Source organism: Microcebus murinus, chromosome X, assembly GCF_040939455.1.
Source record: "Microcebus murinus isolate Inina chromosome X, M.murinus_Inina_mat1.0, whole genome shotgun sequence".
NCBI lineage: Eukaryota > Metazoa > Chordata > Mammalia > Primates > Cheirogaleidae > Microcebus > Microcebus murinus.
This window is the reverse complement of record NC_134136.1, coordinates 50,022,668-50,045,433: the sequence shown is the minus strand read 5'-3', so window position 1 is coordinate 50,045,433 and position 22,766 is coordinate 50,022,668. Positions and strand designations below refer to the sequence as shown.

The window sequence follows — 22,766 nt, the reverse complement described above, 5'->3', positions numbered from 1 at the left end:
TCTTTCTTTACTGAGAAAATGGAAGCCATCTGATATAAGTTCTGTCACCTCAGTGTCCCTCTCAAATTGTCAATGTATTGCAACAGCTTCATCCATTCCTTCCATGCATTTCTATCTCTTGGAAATTGACACTCTTTCTAAGATTTAGTCCACTTATTCCATGCATTCCATATTCCTCTGTCTATTCTTAAAACCCAGTTCCATCTATTGTATATTTTACATATTTAATTTTTCCTTCTCTATTAATCTATCCCAGTGGTTATCTAAGTGTAGTCCCTGTACTAGCATCAAAGTCACCTGGGAATGTGTTATAAATGCCACTTCTCAGATGTATGGAATCAGAAACTGTGGGGGTCGGGCTTAGGTGGCCTTCCAGGTGATTATTCACTTAAAATCCTATTCAAGTAGTTCTGTTTAGTAACAAACAAAAATGAAGCAAAAACATTCCTCCCACCTTTTGATCCTGCTACCCTTTTAATGAAATTACATCTCTCCCTATCACCACCAATCTTGAAAAAAACACACCTTTACTATCTCTTGATTTCAACACCACTTTCTCCTTACACCCATGAGACTTAACTTCCAGCCCCTCCAGTTTACTGAAATTGTTTCTTAAACTATATATTCGGTTACCAAATTCAAAGACCTTCCCGCAGACATCAACTGCTCATGTGACACCTTTGGCCTTTTACATTTCCTTGGCTGTATGATACTAAAGACAATGAGTTCTCCTCCTACCTCTCTGATTGTTCCTTCTTTGGCTTTTCTTCCTAATTCTGCTCTCTCAATTTAGGCATACCTTTGTACCCTCCAGAGCAGGGGTCCTCAAACTTTTTAAACAGGGGGCCAGTTCACTGTCCCTCAGACCATTGGAGAGTGCACACTGTGGGCCCTGGACGAGTCGGCTTCTAAGCAGGACAGGAAGCGGCGGCAAAACACCTGGTGGGGCTGGATAAATGTCCTAGGCAGGCGGCGTGTGGCCCACGGGCTGTAGTTTAAGGATGCCTGCTCCAGAGTCTATTCATGGTGCCTGGCTTAGGAGGTACTCAATGCAGGTTTGTGGAATAAGGAAGATTCTTTAAGGTTCTGTCCTTCATTTTTTCCCCTCAATATTGTTATCTATGGCTTCAACTCTCATCTCCTTGCCACCATCTCTTGAATCTCCAGTTCCACATTGCTAACTGGAAGGAAGCCAAAGACAAATTTTATCTATTTTACCTTTTTGCCTGGGGCTAGACCTGGTCATAGAAACAAAGGCTACAGAGGAGAATGGAAGTGGCCAGAAAGCCAGCAGGGTTTTTGGCAGAGAAAGTACCAATCAGCTAGAAAGAGTTTTGTCATGCCAAGAGAATTCACAGATAAAGCCACCTCCTCTCTTTGCCAACATGGTTCTGCCTCCTGCTCAGAACATGCACATATCCCTTTAATATCATTTCCCACTTAATTTCATTTGAATTTAATTACTTAATTTAAGTATTTTTTTGATCTTTTAAGTCCAAAAGATAGTTTTAGGAGAAATTGACATTTGTTTGTTTTAGAAGGAATAAATAAGGGGATATTTGCGAGAGAAAATCACTTTGGACTGAATTTAGGGGATTTGGGCTCTTTTCAAGTGGACACAGAAAGCAGTTTGGGAATCTTGACCCCTTTTAAAATAAAGAAACTCTAACTCAGTAACTGAAACACCCACTGTTAGGTAGATAGTTAGGATTTCCGGCTCTAGACAAGGGTTCCCTGTTTTGGTGCTGTTTGGAGCAATTGTTCCACCTGGGAAGAAGGACAAGGACAGCACTCCATTTATGTGCTGCCCCACCCTTAATCCTATCCTAAGCAACTGCTACAAGTGGGGAAGGAGGGCATGCTTTATCAATGTAGAAATTCTCCAGCCCAGGCACAATATGACTTAGAAAGTGACCTAAAGTAACCTAAGGATAATTAATATGTCATTAACTTGAATCTGCATTGCAGCTCACTGCCCAACCCCCCCCCCCCAACAGGTGGGCTTTCTTAGAGAGAAGAGAGCTCATATACACAGATGGAATTGTAAGGACACCTGTTGATCATTTGAGAACATCCTACACCTCCCAAGGGCCTGCCTCCAGACTGGGCTAATAAAAGGAAACGATCTGAGAAGCCAGGAGTGAGTGAGTCAATCAGTGAGTGAGTTGGTCTGTCTGTCTCCACTTACAGAGACAGACCCATTTTATTCTACAATAAAGAGCTGCTCTTGTGAAACTGCTCCCTGCCTGAGGTTACTCCACTGAATTGGCTTTGCTGGTGGTTTTTCCAAGAAAGGAATCAGAGGACCAGGAAAATAGTCTGGACCTGACACTTTGGTGTGTCTGATCATTCTTCGGCCAAGAGCACACCAAGAACCGAGAACAGACTCCCACCCCGACATCTTTGGTGCTGAAACCTGGGATTCTGATCCCATTACATGGCAAGCACCACTAAAAACTAACAAGAGGTGGCTGAATAGACAAAGCAGGACTTCTTGTTGTCTGGTTCCCAGGTACATTCAGCAAAAGAACAGATTCCCAAAGGAGGCCATTCCTAGTTTGAAGTACTTTTGAAATCGCAAAAGACAAGAAGAACATTCTGCTTCCCTCAGGCATTTGCCTTTTTCCCTCAGCCTGCTATGTCTACCTTTTCTGAATGGCTTTTTTCTAAGGAGCTTTTTCAAAGAAGGTGGATTTTGTTTTTTGGAGGGTGTAATCCCCAATGGCATTAAATCTGTGCACAGTTATGCCTCACTGAGGTGAACCTGGCTCTAAAAGAGATTTTCCCATGAAGAACCTTAAAAAAGACCTAGGATAAATGGAAAAAAACCCACAAAGGAATAGTGAAAAGCAAGTGGAAGAAGGCACAACTAATAGAAAGGAAGGGAGCTACTGACTGCCTCAAGGACAGCTAGCTTGGTAGGAGACTTAGCGACTCCTGCCTTCTCTTGTGTGTTTGGTGAGAGACCAATGCAGCAGAACTGTCAGATCAGAGCCAGCCTTGGAGAAGCCCTTGCCCACTACTAGTCCTCCTCTATAATAAAAGGCAGTTGTGATGGTTGGTTATTTTAGAACTTAGGATCTGCTTGGCATAATGTCCATAATTGACTTGATTATTAAAGGAAATGGGGAGGAGCAGATAACAAACTGCCAAAAATACCCATTTAGCTCTCCTGGGACTGCCATAGCAAGCAGATGAGAGGGAAGGTCACTTTCAAGGCAAGTTAAAGATTTAGGAGGCCCATGTTGATGAAAAACTGAAAAAGGCCACTCAAATGGAATTCCTTTCTTGGTCTCTGTTCTTATGAAAGTCAGCTATGGCTGGGAGAGAGCGTTAATAACTATATATGGAGCTGGTGAGTAAGTGATATTCTTACTCAATAATGATATGCCTCTCTTGGGGTATCCCAAACCACTCCAGTGCCATTTTGTCTTTAAGACTCTGCTTGCATTGGTAATAGCAGTAGGCAAGTCATTTTCAGAAACCTAGATGGGTAAGAAGGTGGTATGAGAGTGCTCATACCCTTTTTGACAAATAAAAACCAGCAAATGGAAAGAGATCACGGTAAGAGTTTGTTAGTGTTTTTTGCTTGCATCTTGACTACTTAAAGGATTTTAATCAAACAGTTTAAGAGTGACTGTGTGGGCTCAGTAAACACACTAAATTAGGTTTGATTTTTTTTCACTTGCCAGTGGCAAACCTGGAACAACTGCATTATTGGAGGGGATTTAGCTTGAGGGGATTTATAATCTTTTTCATAGATGGGTTGCCAAAGTTGTAAATTTCATAAAACTTAAAAACCAACAAACTCATACGCATAGGGACGAGGCACTTAAGAATCTGAGAGATTTTAGGAAGAGATGATACTTAATTTAAATGTAGTTTTAAAAATTCTTTGAGTTAGAAGTCTTGTATCTTACTTTCAACTTGTCATCTGATATAAAACTTGTCACCCACCTGGAGACTACGCATGAGCAGGAACTTGTCAGCCACCATTTTAAAGCACTTTCTGAAAGCAAGGGAGAGAACAGGAGAGAGGGAGTAGAGAATGTATTGATGTGTAATGCACAGGGTATTATGTTACCCGAGAGAAGCAGGCATGACCTGACCTCCTCCTTTCCCTGTATCAATCACAAGGCTCTAGTAGCCTTTGGCAGACATTTCCTTTGGGAAGTTTAAATGTGTCAGAGAAAATAGTAGGGCAGAATCAAGCTAGACAATAGGAGGATAATTGCCGTGTGTTGAGGAACAAGACTTACACTGCTTTATTGGCTGTACTCTATGGGATATTTACTGTCAGCAATTTTTAAGATCTGGAGAAAAGGATGAGGCCTATTTAAATCTGTGCAACAACAAGCAGTGTCACAACAGGATCTCCTCATTTCTTTATCCAGAACAGATGTCCCAGACTGGATCTATCGATTAGGGCTCCTTGTCCTTGGGGAGCTGAGAGAGTTAAAGACAAAGTGAAGATAAAGGAGTGTCCCTGGAGCTGGATGAAGGCCTTGTGTGACATTTGGTTGGAAATATTCCCCCACCTTCTCTGTTTAGAATGGCAGACTTCCAAGCATCATGAATGCTTCTTCCTGGAGTTCACATGCATTGTTTGAAGGAGGGAACACTTTTATCAAATCATCAGCCCTTCTGCCAAAGCTCAGTGTAATCACCTGAAGAATAGAAGATTATTTGGCATCTGTTACTGGACCCTTGCTTCTCTGCCTTTTAGCTAGAAGGACAGATCGACTTTCTGCCTTTCTTAATGGAAAATGAATCTAGCTTAAGATAGTGACAACCTAAGAGATAATTTCTTCTAGGCAGAGAAATGTCAGTGCAAATAGTATCTGTAAAATTGCCATTTGTTCGAAGAGTGTGAAGGAGTCTGGGGACACCCAGAGAATGTGACCTCTAATCAACCATTCCCCTAACCTCATCTCTGTTCCCAAGCTCTCTGCTGTCTTCCAGGCCACAGGAACCAATCTGGGCAGTAGCTTGTTGGGCCTTTCTCAAGCCCCCTCCTCTTTATCCTTAGTTCTAAGTGCTAGGAACATAAAGAACCGGGCAGCTGCCCATTCAGAGATGTCCTATTGTTAATTAGAACCTCAATTTCCTTCTAGCCCCTTTCCTGACTTTTTTTTATTCCTCTCCGAGGGCAGAAACCCCCAGCTGCTTACATTGTGTTTTCAAATATTTCAAGTAATAACTAGAGATGTATATTACCTTATCCTGGAGGCCATAGATAATCAGGATAGGTATCTTGGATGGAAAAGCTTATACTCCAACTAGATTGTAAATCCCTGGAAACCACATGGGGATGCTATAGCTGACTGATACAATACCAGTCTTCCCATAATCTGACAAGCATAGTAAACTGGGCCAGTGTGACCCAGTGGACAGAACACTAGACCAGGGGTCATGAAGCCTGGGCTGCTAAACTGTGGGATTTTTTTAACCTTCTCACAACCCTGCCACCATTGTCATTTCCATCGGGCTTTGATATCCTGATTTATTCAATGGGCAGTTCTGATGTCCAGTTCTGGCTAGTCCCCATATTCATCTGTAAAATGAATGAAAAAGCAGGCTTAAGGATGTTTAAGAGCCCTGCTAGCAAAAAATGCCGTTTTAAAATGTTCTCTTAAAACACATGCTATTTGGGAGCCATAAAAACTTGTGGTCTGTAAGCCATTTGAGCTGGGACAATTACTATGTGGTGGTGTTACAGATATCCAGCTCAAAATCAAAACTGCTAAAAGCAGGTAGACAGTTTCAAGTCCATAATGTTCTGAAGGGCTTACATAATGGAGCACATTGTGTCCTACTGACGTTTGTTTCAAAAATAGCCTTCTTAGAGATACAAGGTGCCCCAACATCAACCTTGATTTGAATTTCTTTAGAGGTGGGGAAAAACCCTTTTCGGAAAAGAAGCTGATTGGCTTCTTTATTCTTTAACCAATTTAATTGATTTTGACTCTTTCTTGAGACTATGGCTGACACTGAAATCTCCTTTGCAAAGCTTTCTTCATCCCTGACTTTCCTCATTTTTTTCTGCTCTGATCTGTTTTACATACTAAAAGCGTAAAGGAAAACACCATAAAGATAAAGCAGGGCCTATCTGTGTAGTTTTCATGTTCACTGCAAGAAAGTTTCCTGTTCTCTATCCTTTTGCTCATTAAGAACTTACAGAAATAACTAGTGGTTTTCTACTCTTCTTTTTCTTCAGCAACTTGTAAACCCACTAGAGGCCAGGCCTTCCAGAAATGAAAGCCTGTGCTTTCATTTTTCTCCATTTCTATCATTGATAGAGAAGTTGCAAACTTCTCAATGCCAAAAGACTAAAACTTCTAAATGAAGACGAAGATACATTTAGCTTATGAGATCATCCTCCCTAACAGAGAGCTCTTACTCAAAAGCATGATAAGCTCTTTTTCATGGCCTTAGGTTTTAGAGGAAAACAGAGTTTGGCAGTCTTCTCCAATGGGTTGGTTTGCTGTCAGTTCTCTGTAATCACCTCATGTTATAAGCCCAGAAAGCATCAGAAAGTTGTTTTAGGTCAGGGGAGGGAGGAGGACATTTTTTGTAAGAGCATTCCCTGGCTATTGCTTTTGTCTTTAGTAAAAAGAACTGGAGGGAAAAGATGGGAAGGTTTTTCCTGGGGAATCTTTACCTATTCAGAAGTGGAGATATGGCATCTAAATCACTAATCATATAAAGTACTCTCTAATTCTCAAGCTACCTGACTCACAGATAGACAAATTGGAAAGAAGAAGCAATATATAGAGATTAATGACTTTCCCAGACAAACATAAGCTGAGAGATTTCATCAACACAACACCTGTTCTACAAGAAATGCTAAAAGTTCTTCAATATGAAAGAAAAGGACATTAATGAATAATAAGAAATCATCTGAAGGTATACAACTCACTGGTAACAGTAAGTACACAAATACAGAATGTGTACACAAATACAGAATGCTGTAATTGTGGTATATAAACCACTTATACCTTGAGTAGGAAGACTAAAAGACAAACTCATCAAAAATAACTACAACAAATTTTTGAGAGAGAGATAGTATAAAAAGATATAGATGGAAACAACAAAAAGTTAAAAAGTGGGGGGAGGTGGAGTTAAACGGTAGAATTTCTGTTAGATTTCTCTTTGTAAGTAGAGTTGTCATATGTTTAAAATAATTGGTTATAAAATATATTTAGCAAACCTCATGGTAACCTCAAATCAAAAATCCTACAATAAATACACAAAAAATAAAAAAATAAGAAATTAAACATACTACCAGAGAAAATCACTTTTAACAAAAGAAGACAGGAAGTAAGAAAGAAAGAGAGGCCCACAAAACAATCAGAAATCAAATAACATGGCAGTAGTTTAAGTCCTTACCTATCAATAATAACATTGAATGTGAATAGACTAAACTCTCCAATCAAAAGACATAGAGTGGCTGAATGAATTAAAAAGCCCAACTATATGTTGTCTGCAAGAAATATACTTCACCCATAAAGACACACGTAGACTGAAAATAAAGGGATGAAAAAGATATTTCGTGAAAGTGGAAACCAAAAACGAGTAGAAGTAGCTACACTTCTTTCAGATAAAATAGATTTCAATACAAAAACTATAAAAAGAGACAAGGTCATTATATAATGATAAAGGGGTCAATTCAGCAAGAAGATATAACTATTCTAAATATACATGCACCCAACACTGGAGCAATCAGATATATTAAGCAAATATTATCAGAGCTAAAGAGAGAGATAGACCCCAATATAGTAATCACTGGATACCTCAACACTCCACTCTCAGCATTGGACAGATAATCCAGACAGAAAATCAACAAAGAAACATTGGACTTAATCTGCACTATAGACCAAATGGATGTAATAGATATTTATAGAATATTTCATCCAACAGCTGTAGAATACACATTCTTCTGCTGAGCTCATGGATCATTCTCAAGGATAGACCATATATTAGGACACAAAACAAGTCTTAAAAATTCAAAGTAATTAAAATCATACCAAGTATTTTCTCTAACCACAATGCAATAAAACTAGAAATCAATAACAAGAAGAACATTGGAAACCATACAAACACATGGAAATTAAACAATATGCTCCTGAATGACCAGTGGGTCAATGAAGAGATTAAGAAGGAAATTGAAAAAATTTCTTGAAACAAATGAAAATGAAAACACAACATATGAAAACCTATGGGATATAGCAAACTCAGTAATAAGAAGAAAATTTATAGCAATAAGTGCTCACATCGAAAAAGTAGAAAAGCTTCAAATAAACAACCTAAAAATGCATTTCAAAGAACTAGAAAAACAAGAGCAAATCAAACCCAAAATTAGTAGAAGAAATAATAAATATCAAAGCAGAAATAGGGGGCAGAGCAAGATGGCGGACAAATAACACCGCTAGACAGAGTGTCTCTGCAAAAAAGACAGATTCTAGCAGAAATTAGAGGAAAGAAGCAAGAAGACGAGCATACAACGGACAAGGGCCGGAAGGAGGGGTACCTGAGACCCCGGGAGACTCCACGGGAGGAGGCTGCGGAGGAGAACCGGAGGCTGAGACCACCGGAGCAGCCCGGAGACCAGCGGCAATGGTAGGTGGATTTGCTGTTTCCCCTCCCCTGCATTCAGGACTGCTGGTGGGCTCCCCAGCGGGTGGAGAGACCTGTGGACACCAGCCCAGAGACCGCCGCCGCCTGCCAACGGTGAGCCTGTAGCAGACGTGGCACCAGGTTCCCAACTTCCTCCGGGCACCTCCGTGTGCTCAGACCCGAGCGGCGCGGCAGGCGCCATACTGCCTCCTCCTCCCCTCCGCTGACCCTACCGGCGGCTGCCCAGAGAGACAATACAGCCACCAGCGGAGGCACCTCCAGGGAACGGGACCTTCCCGTTTGGGACCCTACACCTGACTCAAGGGAACTCAGACTGTGAGCTCCCTACCCGCCTGCCCTACCAGGTGCTACTGGCACCGTGTTCCCAGGAGAACGGTGCCGACTCAGAGGCTGAGAGACATAGACCCAGCTTGGGCTCCCTGTGGGTGAACTGGGACCGGAAATCCTCTCCCTGGTGGGGATACAGTTTGAATTCTGGGACCCAGAGGTCGGACCTGCAGACCAGATCCACTGCACCAAGGGCTAGCATTGCCCGGGGCACAGAAGGGTTATACGTGAACAGCCTACTGAGGTCTGTGTGCCTCCAGGGGCGGATCGGCGTCCTAGAGGGCAACCCTCCTCCCAGGAGGAGGCCGTGCGCCCAACCCAGGTGGCGTTCCTGTGCAGGGACCCCCCCAGCCGGCATCACAGTCCGGGGAGGCCTGGTGGCTTGTGGTCTGGCCTGCTGGCAGAGGCCCAGGAGTAGCTGTGGAGTTGGGGAGGGTGGAAAGAAGCGAGGCCCGCTCCAGACTGCTGGTCTCAGACAGCCCCACCCCCACACCTAGACTTTCTGGCTGAGCGGGACCATTCCAGCCCGGCCCTGACAGCTTTTCCTGGAAGCAGAGAACAGAACTTTGACCCCTGCTAAAGGCCTGAGGGCAGGCTTACCCAACCCAGCTCCGCCCATAACAAGAGCTGTTAACAGGACACAAAATCAACAGTATAGCCTGTTCCTCCAAGCAAATGCCACCTACTGACAGGGACGGCATCTTGCACAGCCTTTCCACGGCACCCACTGACTCAATATACAGGGAGTGGTCCAATTTCACCCACAGACACCACCTAACGCCTCAGAAACTAAACAAGGTGTGTGAATACCCAAACAATAACCTAAGGAAAGAAACAACAACTGATCGACATGGGAAGAAATCAGTGAAAGAACTCAGGAAATATGAAGAACCAAACGGAAAACACACCCCCAAAGAGGAGCACCAGCCCCCTAGAAACGGACACCAACCAAAATCAGGCAACCAATATGACAGAGGAGGAATTTCGTATGTAGATCATAAGAACACTCACCCAGCTGCAACAACAACTCAATAACCAACACAAAGAAACCACAAAAAGTCTCCAGGATATGGGAAAAGAAATAGACACAATGAAGAAAAGTCTAACCGAACTCCTGGAAATGATGAATCAATTCAAGGAACTACAAAACACAGTGGAAAGTCTCAAGAACAGGGTAGATCAAACAGAAGAAAGAATCTCAGAGCTTGAAGACAACACCCTCCAATTAAATAAATCAGTCACAGAAATAGAGCAGAGAAACAAGAGAAAAGAACAAAGCCTACAAGAGCTGTGGGATTATGTGAAGAAACCTAATGTGAGGGTCATAGGGTTACAAGAAGGGGAAGAAGACAACACTCAAGGGTTGGACAAGCTGTTTGAAGATATAATAGAGGAAAATTTCCCAGGCCTTGCTCAAAATCTTGATATACAAGTTCAAGAAGCTCAGAGGACCCCTGGGAGATTCAACGCAAACAGGAAGACGTCACGACATGCAGTCATCAGACTGACCAAAGTATCAACTAAAGAGGCCCTTCTAAGAGCTGTAAGACAAAAGAAGCAAGTAACATACAAGGGAAAGCCAATTCGAATAACATCAGACTTCTCTAATGAGACTTTACAAGCAAGGAGAGACTGGGGCCCCATTCTCACTCTTCTGAAACAAAACAATGCCCAGCCTAGAATATTATTCCCTGCAAAACTAAGCTTCGTATATGAAGGAGAAATAAAAACATTCTCAGAGAAGCAAAGGCTCAGAGAATTCACCAAGACAAGACCAGCCCTACAAGAAGTACTTAAAACAGCGTTATGCACGGAACATCATAAGAATAACCCACGAATATAAAAGCAACCAAAACCCAAAGATATTAAAGGCCAGATATTACAATGGCTCAAGACAGAAATCATAGCAACAACATCCAACCCAACAGAATGATCAATAATCTACCTTACCTATCAGTTCTCTCAATAAATGTGAATGGCTTAAACTCTCCACTCAAGAGACATAGGCTGGCTGAATGGATAAGAAAATACAGGCCAAGTATATGCTGTCTTCAGGAAACACATCTAACCTGCAAGGATGCATATAGACTAAAAATAAAAGGGTGGAGATCAATATTCCAAGCAAATAGAAGCCAAAAGAAGGCTGGTGTGGCAGTTCTAATTTCAGACGATTTAGTTTTTAAACCAACAAAAGTAGTAAAAGACAAAGAGGGTCATTATATAATGGTGAAGGGCACAGTCCAACAAGAAGAGATAACAATTTTAAATATATATGCACCCAACTTAGGTGCACCCAGATTCATAAAGCAAACCTTACTAGAGCTAAGCAAATGGATTAATAGCAACTCCATAATCACCGGAGATTTCAACACCCCACTGACGGCACGAGACAGATCCTCCAAACAGAAAATTAATAAAGAAATAATGGACTTAAACAAAACTCTAGAACAATTGGGTCTGACAGACATCTACAGAACATTCTACCCCAAATCCACTGAATATACGTTCTTCTCATCAGCTCACAGGACATTCTCTAAGATTGACCATATTCTAGGACACAAAGAAAATCTCAAGAAATTTAAAAAAATAGAAATCATACCATGTACCTTCTCAGATCACAGTGGAATAAAAGTAGAAATCAACCCTAACAGAAACTCACATTTCTACACAAAAACATGGAAATTAAACAACCTCCTACTAAATGATTACTTCGTAAATGAAGAAATCAAGACGGAAATAAAAAAGTTCTATGAAGAAAACGACAATGGAGAGACAAGTTATCAACTCCTCTGGGACACAGCTAAAGCACTTCTGAGAGGAAAGTTTATCTCCATCAATGCCTATAACCAAAAGGCAAGAAGATCACAAATAGACAATCTAATGAAACGACTCAAAGAGCTGGAAAAAGAAGAACAGACCAACCCCAAACCCAGCAGAAGAAGTGAAATCAACAAGATCAAATCAGAACTAAACGAAATTGAAAACAGGGAAGCTATTCAGGACATTAACAAAACAAAAAGTTGGTTCTTTGAAAAAATAAACAAAATTGACACACCATTGGCTAAGCTAACGAAAAGCAGAAAAGAGAAATCTCTAATAAGCTCCATCAGGAACAAAAAAGGAGATATCACAACTGATCCCAAAGAAATACAAGATACAATTTATGAATACTACAAAAATCTTTATGCACAGAAACTGGAAAATGTGGAGGAAATGGACAAATTTCTAGAAACACACAGCCTCCCTAGGCTCGCCCAGGAAGAAATAGATTCCCTGAACAGACCAATCTCAACAGCTGAAATAGAAACAGCAATTAAAAATCTCCCTAAAAAGAAAAGTCCCGGTCCAGATAGCTTCACACCCGAATTTTACCACACTTACAAAGAAGAACTAGTACCTATCTCACAGAAACTATTCCACAACATCGAGAAGAACAGAAACCTCCCCGACACCTTTTATGAAGCGAATATTACTCTGATACCAAAACCAGGAAAGGATGCAACAAAAAAAGAAAACTACAGACCAATATCCCTAATGAATATAGATGCAAAAATTTTCAACAAAATCTTAGCTAACCGAATCCAGACACTTATCAAAAAAATAATCCACCACGACCAAGTGGGCTTCATCCCAGGGATGCAGGGATGGTTCAACATACGTAAATCTATAAATGCAATTCACCACATAAACAGAAGCAAAAACAAAGACCACATGATTCTTTCAATAGATGCAGAAAAAGCTTTTGACAAAATTCAACACCCTTTCATGATACGAACACTTCAGAAAATAGGCATAGAAGGAACATACCTAAAAATGATACAAGCCATATATGACAGACCCATAGCCAACATCATACTGAATGGGGAAAAATTGAAAGCATTCCCACTTAGAACTGGAACCAGACAAGGCTGCCCACTATCTCCACTTCTGTTCAACATAGTGCTGGAAGTCTTGGTTACAGCAATCAGACAGGAAAATGGAATCAAAGGTATCCAAATAGGGGCAGAAGAGATGAAACTTTCACTGTTTGCTGATGATATGATATTGTATCTAGAAAACCCCAAGGATTCAACCAAGAAACTCCTGGAACGGATCAATGAATTTAGTAAAGTCTCAGGGTACAAAATCAATACACAGAAATCAGAGGCATTCATATACGCCAACAACAATCTAATTGAGAACCAAATCAAAGACTCAATTCCCTTCACAATAGCAACAAAGAAATTAAAGTACCTAGGAATATACTTAACCAAGGAGGTAAAAGACCTCTACAGGGAGAACTATGAAACACTGAGGAAGGAAATAGCAGAGGATGTAAACAGATGGAAATCCATACCATGCTCGTGGATCGGCAGACTGAATATCATCAAAATGTCCATACTACCCAAACTGATCTACAGATTCAATGCAATACCTATTAAAATCCCATCAGCATTATTCACAGATATAGAAAAAATAATTTTACGCTTCGTATGGAACCAAAGAAGACCCCGAATATCAAGAGCAATTCTAGGCAACAAAAACAAAATGGGAGGCATTAATATGCCAGATATCAAACTATACTACAAAGCTGTAGTAATTAAAACAATATGGTATTGGCACAAAAATAGGAATATTGACCAGTGGAACAGATGTGAGAATCCTGATATAAAACCATCCTCATATAGCCATCTAATCTTTGACAAAGCAGACAAAAACATATGCTGGGGAAAAGAATCCCTCTTCAATAAATGGTGCTGGGAAAACTGGATAGCCACCTGTAGAAGGCTAAAACAGGACCCACACCTTTCACCTCTCACAAAAACCAACTCACGCTGGATAACAGACTTAAACCTAAGGTATGAAACGATTAGAACTCTAGAGGAAAAAGTTGGAAACACTCTCCTAGACATTGGCCTGGGCAAAGAGTTTATGAAGAAGTCCCCAAAGGCAATCACAGCAGCAACAAAAATAAATAAATGGGACATGATCAAACTACAAAGCTTCTGCACAGCCAAAGAAATAGTCATGAAAGTAAACAGACAACCTACAGAATGGGAGAAAATTTTTGCATCCTATGCATCCGATAAAGGACTGATAACTAGAATATACTTAGAACTCACGAAAATTAGGAAGAAAAAATCAAATAACCCCATTAAAAAGTGGGCAAAGGACTTGAACAGAAATTTTTCTAAAGAAGACAGAAGAATGGCCAACAAACATATGAAGAAATGCTCAACATCTCTAATCATCAGGGAAATGCAAATCAAAACCACAATGAGATATCACTTAACCCCAGTGAGAATAGCCTTTATCAAAAAATCTCCAAACAATAAATGCTGGCGTGGTTGCGGAGAGAGAGGAACACTCCTACACTGTTGGTGGGACTGCAAACTAGTTCAACTTCTGTGGAAAGCAATATGGAGATACCTTAAAGCGATACAAGTGAATCTACCATTTGATCCAGCAATCCCATTGCTGGGCATCTACCCAAATGATCCAATGACGCTCTACAAAAAAGACACCTGCACTCGAATGTTTATTGCAGCACAATTCATAATTGCAAGGCTGTGGAAACAGCCCAAGTGCCCATCAATCCAAGAATGGATTAATAAAATGTGGTATATGTATACCATGGAGTACTATTCAGCTCTAAGAAACAATGGTGATATAGCACATCTTATATTTTCCTGGTTAGAGCTGGAACCCATACTACTAAGTGCAGTATCTCAAGAATGGAAAAACAAGCACCAGATATATTCTCCAGCAAACTGGTATTAACTGAATAGCACCTAAGTGGACACATAGGTACTACAGTAATAGGGTATTGGGCAGGTGGGAGGGGAGAGGGGGGGCGGGTATATACATACATAATGAGTGAGATGTGCACCATCTGGGGGATGGTCATGATGGAGACTCAGACTTTTGGGGTGAGGGGGGGAACTGGGCATTTATTGAAACCTTAAAATCTGTACCCCCATAATATGCCGAAATAAAAAAAAAAGAAAAAAAAAGGAAAAAAAAAGCAGAAATAAATGAAACTAAAACAAAAAATAATACAAAAGATCAACAAAAGTTGTTTTTATTTGAAAAGATAAAGAAAATTGACACACCTTCAGCCAGACTAACAAAGAAAAAAATGACCCAAATAAATAAAATCAGAGATGAAAGAGGAAACATTACAACTGACACAGCAGAAATCCAAAGGATCATTAAAGACTACTATGAGCAACTATATGCCAATAAATGGGATAGCCTAGAAGAAATGGATAAATTCCTAGACAAATACAATCTACCAACTTTGAACCAGAAAAAGTCCCAAACCTGAATAAACCAGTAACAAATAACAAGATAGAAACAGTAATAAAAAGTTTCCCATCAAAGAAAAGCCCAGGACCCGATGGCTTCACTGCTGAATTCTACCAAGCATTCAAAGAAGAACTAATACCAATCCTACTTAAACTATTCCAAAACATGAGGAGGAGGGAATACTTCCAAACTCATTCTACAAGGCCTGTATCACCCTGATACCAAAATCAGACAAAGACACAACAAGAAAACTATAGGCCATTATCTTTGATAAACATAGATGTAAAAATCCTCAACAAAATACTAGCAAACTGAATTCAACAGTACATTAAAAAGGTCATTCATCATAATTACAAGTGAGATTCATCCTAGGGATGCCAGGATGGTTCAACATAAGCAAATCAATCAATGTGATACATCATATCAACAGAATGAGGGACAAAAACCATATGATCATTTCAATTGATGCTATGCTGAAAAAGGATTCAATAAAATTCAACATCCCTTCATGATAAAAACTCTCAAAAACTGGTATAGAAGGAACTTATCTCAACATGATAAAAGCCATATATGATAGACCCACAGTGAGTATCATACTGAATGGAAAAAAACTGAAAGCCTTTCTTGTAAGATCTGGAACAAGACAAGGATGCCCACTCTCACCACTGTTATTGAATATAATATTGGAAGTTCTAGCTAGAGCAGTCAGACAAGAGAAAGAAAAAAAGGGCATCCAAATTGGAAAGGCAGAAGTCAAATTATCTTTGTTTGCAAATGATATGATCTTATATCTAGAGAAAACCAAAGATTCCACAAAAAACTATTAGAACTGATAAATTCATTACAGTTGCAGGATACAACATACAAAAAGTAGTAGCATTTCTATATGCCAACAGTGAACAATCTAAAGAGGAAACCAAGAAAAAAATAATCCCTTTACAATAGCTATAAATAAAATAAAATACCTAGGAATTAACCAAAGAAATGAAAGATCTCTATAATGAAAACTATAAAACATTGATGAAAGGAATTGAAGAGGACAAAAAAAAAAAAAAAAAAAGAAAGAAAAGATGTTCCACGCTTGTGGATCAGAAGAGTCAATATTGTTAAAATGTCCATACTATGCAAAGCAATCCCATCAAAATATAAATGACATTCTTCACAGAAATAGAAAGAAAATAATGCTAAAATTTATATGGAACTACAAAAGACCCAGAATATCCAAAGCCATCCTGAGCAAAAAGAAAAAAAACTGGAGGAATCACATTACCTGACTTCAAATTATACTACAGAACTGTCATAACCAAAACAGCATGGTATTGGCATAAAAACAGAGACATAGACTAACAGAACAGCATAGAGAACTCAGAAATAAATCCACACATCTATAGTGAATTTATCTTTGACAAAGTTGCCAAGAACATACAATGAGAAAAGAACAATCTCTTCAATAAATGGTGCTTGGAAAACTGAATATCCACATGCAGAAGAATGAAACTAGACCCTTATCTCTCACTATATACAAAAATCAGATAAAAATAAGATAACAACTTAAATCTAAGACCTGAAACTATGAAACTACTAAAAGAAAACATTGGGGAAATGCATTCAGGACATTGGTCTGGGCAAGGATTTCTTGAGTAATACCCAAACCACAGGCAACCAAAGCAAAATTGAACAAATGGCATCACATCAAGCTAAAAAGCCTCTGCACAGCAAAGGAAACAATCAACAAAGGGAAGAGACAACCCACAGAATGGGAGAAAATTTTTGCAAACTACCCATCTGGAAAGGGATTAATAACCAGAATATATAAGGAGCTCCAACAACTCAATGGGAAAAAAATCAAATAATCCGATTTAAAAATGAGCAAAAATTCTGAATAGACATTTCTCAAAAGACATACAAATGACTAACAGGCATATGAAAAAATGCTCAACATCATTAGTCATCAGAGAAATTCAAATCAAAACTACAATGTGATATCATCTTGCCCCAATTAAAATGACTTTTATCAAAAAGACAGACAATAACAAATGCCAGCGAGGATTTGGAGAAAGGGGAACCCTTGTTCACTGTTGGTGGGAAGGTAAATTAGTGCAACCACTATGTTAAACAGTATGGAGGTTCCTGAAAAACCTAAAAATAGAACTACCATATGACCCATCAACCCCACTGCTGGATATATATCCAAAGCAGGGTAAATCAGTGTATTGAAAAGATATCTGCACTTCCATGTTTATTGGAGCACTATACACAATAGGCAAGATTTGGAATTTACCTGAGGTGTCCATCAACAGATGAATGGACAAAGGAATTATGGTACATGTACACAATGGAATACTATATAGCCACAAAAAGAATGAAATCATGCCATTTGCAACATTGATGGAACTGGAGAACATTGTTAAATGAAATAAGCCAAGCACAGAACAACAAATCTCACCTCATATGAGGGAGCTAAATACTGCCTCCTCTGGAGGCAGAGGAGAATGATGGTTACCAGAGGCTGGAAGAGTAGAAGGGAGGGAGGAATAAAGTGGGTATGGCTAATGGTTACAAAAATATAGTTAAACAGTTAGATAGAATGACCAATATTTGATAGCACAATAAAGTGACTATAGTCAACAATAAGTTATGGTATACTTTAAAATAACTAAAAGAGTGGAACTGGAATGTTCCTAACAGAAAAAAATGATAATTGCCTGAGGTGATGAATACCTCAATTACCCTGATTTGATTGTTCACATTGTATGCCTGTATCAAATCATCACTTGTATCCCATAAAGATAAACAACTATTATGTATGCATAATTAAAAGTAAAAAATAAAAAAATAAATGAAATATTAAAAATGAAAACATGGACTTCAGAGAGAATGACCTAGTTTCAAATCATTGTGTTACTGCTATGGTCTGAATATTTGTGTCCCTCCTTCATATGTTGAAACTCCCTTCACATGTCAAAACCCCCAAGATGATGGCATTAGGAAGTGGGGTCTTTGAGAGATGATTAGGTCATGGGGGCAAAGCCTTCACAAATGGGATTAGCTCTCTTATAAAAGGTGTCCAAGAGAGACCCTGCACCACTTCCACCACAAGAGGACACAGCAAGAAGGCACCGTCTATGGGCCTGAAAGTGAGCCTTCACCAGACAATGAATCTGCCCTGATCTTGGACTTCCAGTCTCTAGAACTGTGAGAAATAAATTTCTTTTCTTTATAAGCTACCCAGCTTATTATGTTATTTTGTTATAGCAGTCTGAATGGACCAAGATAGTTGCTGCAAGCTGTTTGGTCTTTGGCATGTGACTTTACTTCTCTAGGCCTCGATTTTCTCACATGTAGAAATAGGTTAATAATATCACCTTCCTCAGAGGCATGTTGTGAGAGTAAATTATTCAATGCCTGTAAAGCACTTAGCATGGTATCTGACAACCAGTAAATATGCAAGTGGTAGCTAATATTATTATTATTATTATTATTATAGGATTACAGCCCACCATTAAGTCAATTTAATGAATATTAGCTAGGCATTACTATATGACAGGCATTGATTAATTAAAGCAAAAAGTGAGAATTTACTATATATCAAGTAATGTGCTAAGAGTAAGGGAGAGCTATAAGCAGGATAAGATCTCTTGGAGCCTAAGTGTTAGGGAGATAAGTGACAGGAAAAAGAAGAAGGCATTAGCATTATACCAACTTATAAAGTAAGAGGTTAGAGCTATGTCAAGGGGGTTCAGAGCTTCTCAGGGTCCTCAGAAATCATGACAAGTGTCCCTTGTTCAGCCCTCTCTGACGTTAGAAATTCTTCTCTTTCTCACTTGTGGATTCACTTGAATCTCATCTGCCACTCAGCCCTGCCCCAGTTCCCAGGACTAACTTTGACACAAGACAGGAGTTAATTGGCTTCAGCTCTATAGATGGGGGCTGAAATTCAAGTTGTCTTGCTGCTTGTCTGACTGGAAGATGGTGCTCCAGTTTTGATACCTGGGGTCCAGCCTCATTTTAAGCCTTAGTTCCCCTTCTGTGCCCTTATTTTTAGAAATGAGTTTCTGTCTTTGTACTTCTACCCCAAAACCTGACCCCAGTACTCTTATGATTGGAGGATTATACCTTATTCTTGCTGGCTCCCATCTTAAACACTAGAGTTCTTCTCCTAAACCTCAGTCCAGTAGATAGCCTGGATGTTTGCTTCTTGCCAACTGAGACTTCTTAGCATCTCCACCTCCTAGATTCCTTTGTCTTCTCCTAATCCATTGTTTAGGCAGGGACCAATCATTGCAAGTGATCCTTTTCTGTTAGAACTAAACCTCTGCTGCCACCACAGGCACCTGGGTTAGTTCTCTAGTGCTGGTTCACCTAATACGCAGTTCTTATGTCTAGTTCTGCTTATCTCCATATGCCTCATTGGGCTACCCAAGATCTGCATTCCTGTTAAAACTAAGTCACTGAGGAATTCTCAAGATACCATTGCACCTTTTTTAAAAGCCCTAATTATCAGTATTAATTATTTTGCACTTAGCCTATGAACAAGTCCTTGGTAGAGCCATTTTATTCATTTATTCATTCATTAATTCAACAAGTATTTATTGAACTTTTATGTTTCAGACCCTAAGATATTAAAATGAATTAGATATGTCTTCTGTCCTCAAGGAGTTCATTGTCTAGTAGCTGGACTTGTAAATAGATCATTATAATACAGATTCAGAAGTACTATATGAATGCAAAAAGTACTATAAGGAAGCAAACAACAAAGACACCTAACCCAGACTGCAGGTGAGTAGATGAGAATAGAGAAGGCTTCCCGAAAGAGATATTATTACCTCTGTGTTCTGGAGGACTAGTAGGTAGTGTTAGCTGGCTGAAGAGAGGCAAAAGTACCTCCAGGCATACCCTGAGAGCTCGGCACCTTCAGGGAACAACACCTACTTTGCTATAGCTGGAACATTGAGTGTGAAGGGGACAGAGTACAAGATGAAACTAGAGAGGTATGCAGGTGTTGTATTAAAAAGTGCCTTATTTGCCATACAAAGGAATTTGAATTGTATTCTGATTTTTAAAGTGAAAAATTATAATAATGTGGAGACCTGATTTGCCAGAGCAAGAACAGAGACGGGGAAACCAGTTAAATGACTGACAAATGGTAAGAATCTTAACTAAGGTGATAATGGTGGGGGTGAAGAGTGTGTCTGGATTTGAGAACTTTAAGAGTAGAATTCATAGGACATGGTGACTGACTAGGTATGAAAGGAACAATGAGGAAAGATGATGGGAATGGCTAGGCGTCTATGTGGGTGGTGATTCTGCTGCCTGAGCTAGAGAACACAGAAGGAACGGATTTTCAGTAGAGGGTAGGCTGTGCTTAATGTTATCAAATAAAATCCCCCCAATTCTGCTTTCCTTTTAGTAAAATAATCCTATTGCTCAAAGGATACTATTGACAACATACCTTTACAGAGTTCAACTGTAGAAGAAGACGTTTTTCTTAAAGACTGTATGAAAACTATATAGTTGGATAAATATTGCACTTGAAAGCCAAATCCTCTATCTTCGTTGTTAATTAGAAAGCATGGAGGTAAATGAAAACGGAATTGAAAAAACACTCACCCCATAGACAAGTTCCCCAACCATGCCGTTCCATATTTTAGTCTCTGGATCCCTTGCGCCATATTTCCCATCGCCAACAATGGACAATTTGTATTTGATCCTTACGTGTTTAGCTATTTCATAGGCTAAGTCTACACAATAGCCTTCATATCGTTCATTTCCTTCCAGTTGCTCATGGTTCTTCTTATACATTACATATGGTGATTCCTTTGGGACCAGAAGCAAGATCAAAGGATTACTCCTATACAATTTTCTAAGAGATAATAAATGTAATAATAAAATTTTACCCTCTGTGGCTATTGAGATTTGGTGTGTGGAAAGAGTCTTTAAATTTTTTTCTGAATGAGCAGAAGAGCCTCAATTGACTATCCATTGGGGCAAATATTTTTTGGAGTCCTTAACTGATATTTACAGAAGTAGAGAAAGATTTAAGTTCTTCTTGGGAGTTTGAAAGAAGGACCAGTTTTCACCTATAAAGTCTTCAATTTAGTCACATTGGGAAGAGGTATTTCCTTTAGTTACATGTCTTCAATTTCTCAAGATTTACCATGTAGGTATCACAGCCAGTTGAGGCAAACGCTGGGGAAACACTATCATCTTTGTGAGGTTGAGGTCTGTGGCTTTTTTATTTTTATGTCCCAGTTCCTAGTATAGTCTCTAAGACAAAGAGAGTATTTGATATGTATATTTAAATGAAAGGTAAACTTCAGCCAAGTCTTCATTCTGTTAGTCATAGTTTCACACCTAGTTACATAGTTGTTTTTAACCCAGCTTTGTACTTTGTTCAGTAAAAACAAACCAGCTTTTAGAAAAATGTTTTAAAACTAAATGAAAATACAATCTCACATTTTAACAGTGCTTTGAATTTTGCAGAAAAGCTTTTTCATGTGGTAAATTGTGCCCTGAAATGGTCTTATGACATATCTAGGAGATTATTATTATGCCCCTTCCATAAATTAAGAAAACAACAACTCGAGGCTCAGAAAACTTGTGACTTGCACAGCTACACAGGTTAGTGGTAAACCTAATGTTAGAACCCTAATCTACTCTCTCCTCCACACAATACTGCCTCCCCTACAATGAAAAATTAGGTTTCAAGTCCAGATGAAGGATCAGTCCTACAGGGGTGAGGACAGGGGGAAAAAGAAGAATAATATTTGAAATTGTTCTAAATTACTATTCTTTTTTTAAAAAATGACATTCTGTTCATCATCATGGCAAGCTACTTTGAGCATTTCCTGACCTTTCCTGTTTGCACTGCTTGAATTTGAGGTATTTCCTACTAACTGAATGATGCTTTTCAGAAAACAGAAATCTTGCTGGACAGAAAGCCCACCTCCCCTCTGTCCACACTTACCAGAATGGTAGTTACTACTATGGTGCGGTTCTCCGCGGATGCACTGTCATTGCTGATTTGCTGATCCGAGAAAGGCACAAACCTTTCATATTCATTCCAGTAGCCAGCCTAGAAAGAGAAGACATTTGACCTGGATGCCTATTTTTCACTCAGAAAGTACTGCATGAAATTCAAATGCTGTTGTGGAACAAAACTTTGTTTTTCCCCACTAGCTTGAGCTTTACAAGGACTGTCTCCCTCTGTCTTGCCACTCCTGTCGGGACCCCAACACACACACACACAAACAGATGACAGATGTGCTGCTCCTTCATCTTGGGGGTTCCTGTCCTTGTCTCACCCTGACTTATGTTTTGTAAAATAATTTAATCCACTGTAGGATTATCATGCTTTTTATTTCTTTAAACTCTTATAGCAGAAAAATACTTTGTTTTGAACTATAGGAAAGCTGGGAGATGGGGGTGGGAAACCAGTGAGTATCTCGTGGAAATGACACAAGATATGCTCAGGTTTTAACAAATGGGTAATAAATTCCCACTTCGTGGCTAAC

General features: G+C 39.5%; 1 protein-coding gene across 2 annotated transcripts in view; it reads right to left on the bottom strand.

Moving 5' to 3' along the window:
• Nucleotides 1-22,766, bottom strand: part of GRIA3 (glutamate ionotropic receptor AMPA type subunit 3) — a 300,360-nt gene that overhangs the window by 68,822 nt on the left and 208,772 nt on the right. For both annotated transcript variants that reach the window (XM_012745625.3, XM_012745624.3), the window contains exons 9-10: nt 22,220-22,327; nt 20,863-21,069 (exon numbers count right to left, since the gene is read on the bottom strand). In XM_012745625.3, the coding sequence (XP_012601079.1) occupies nt 20,863-21,069; nt 22,220-22,327 (315 nt within the window). The remainder of the gene's footprint in view (nt 1-20,862; nt 21,070-22,219; nt 22,328-22,766) is intronic.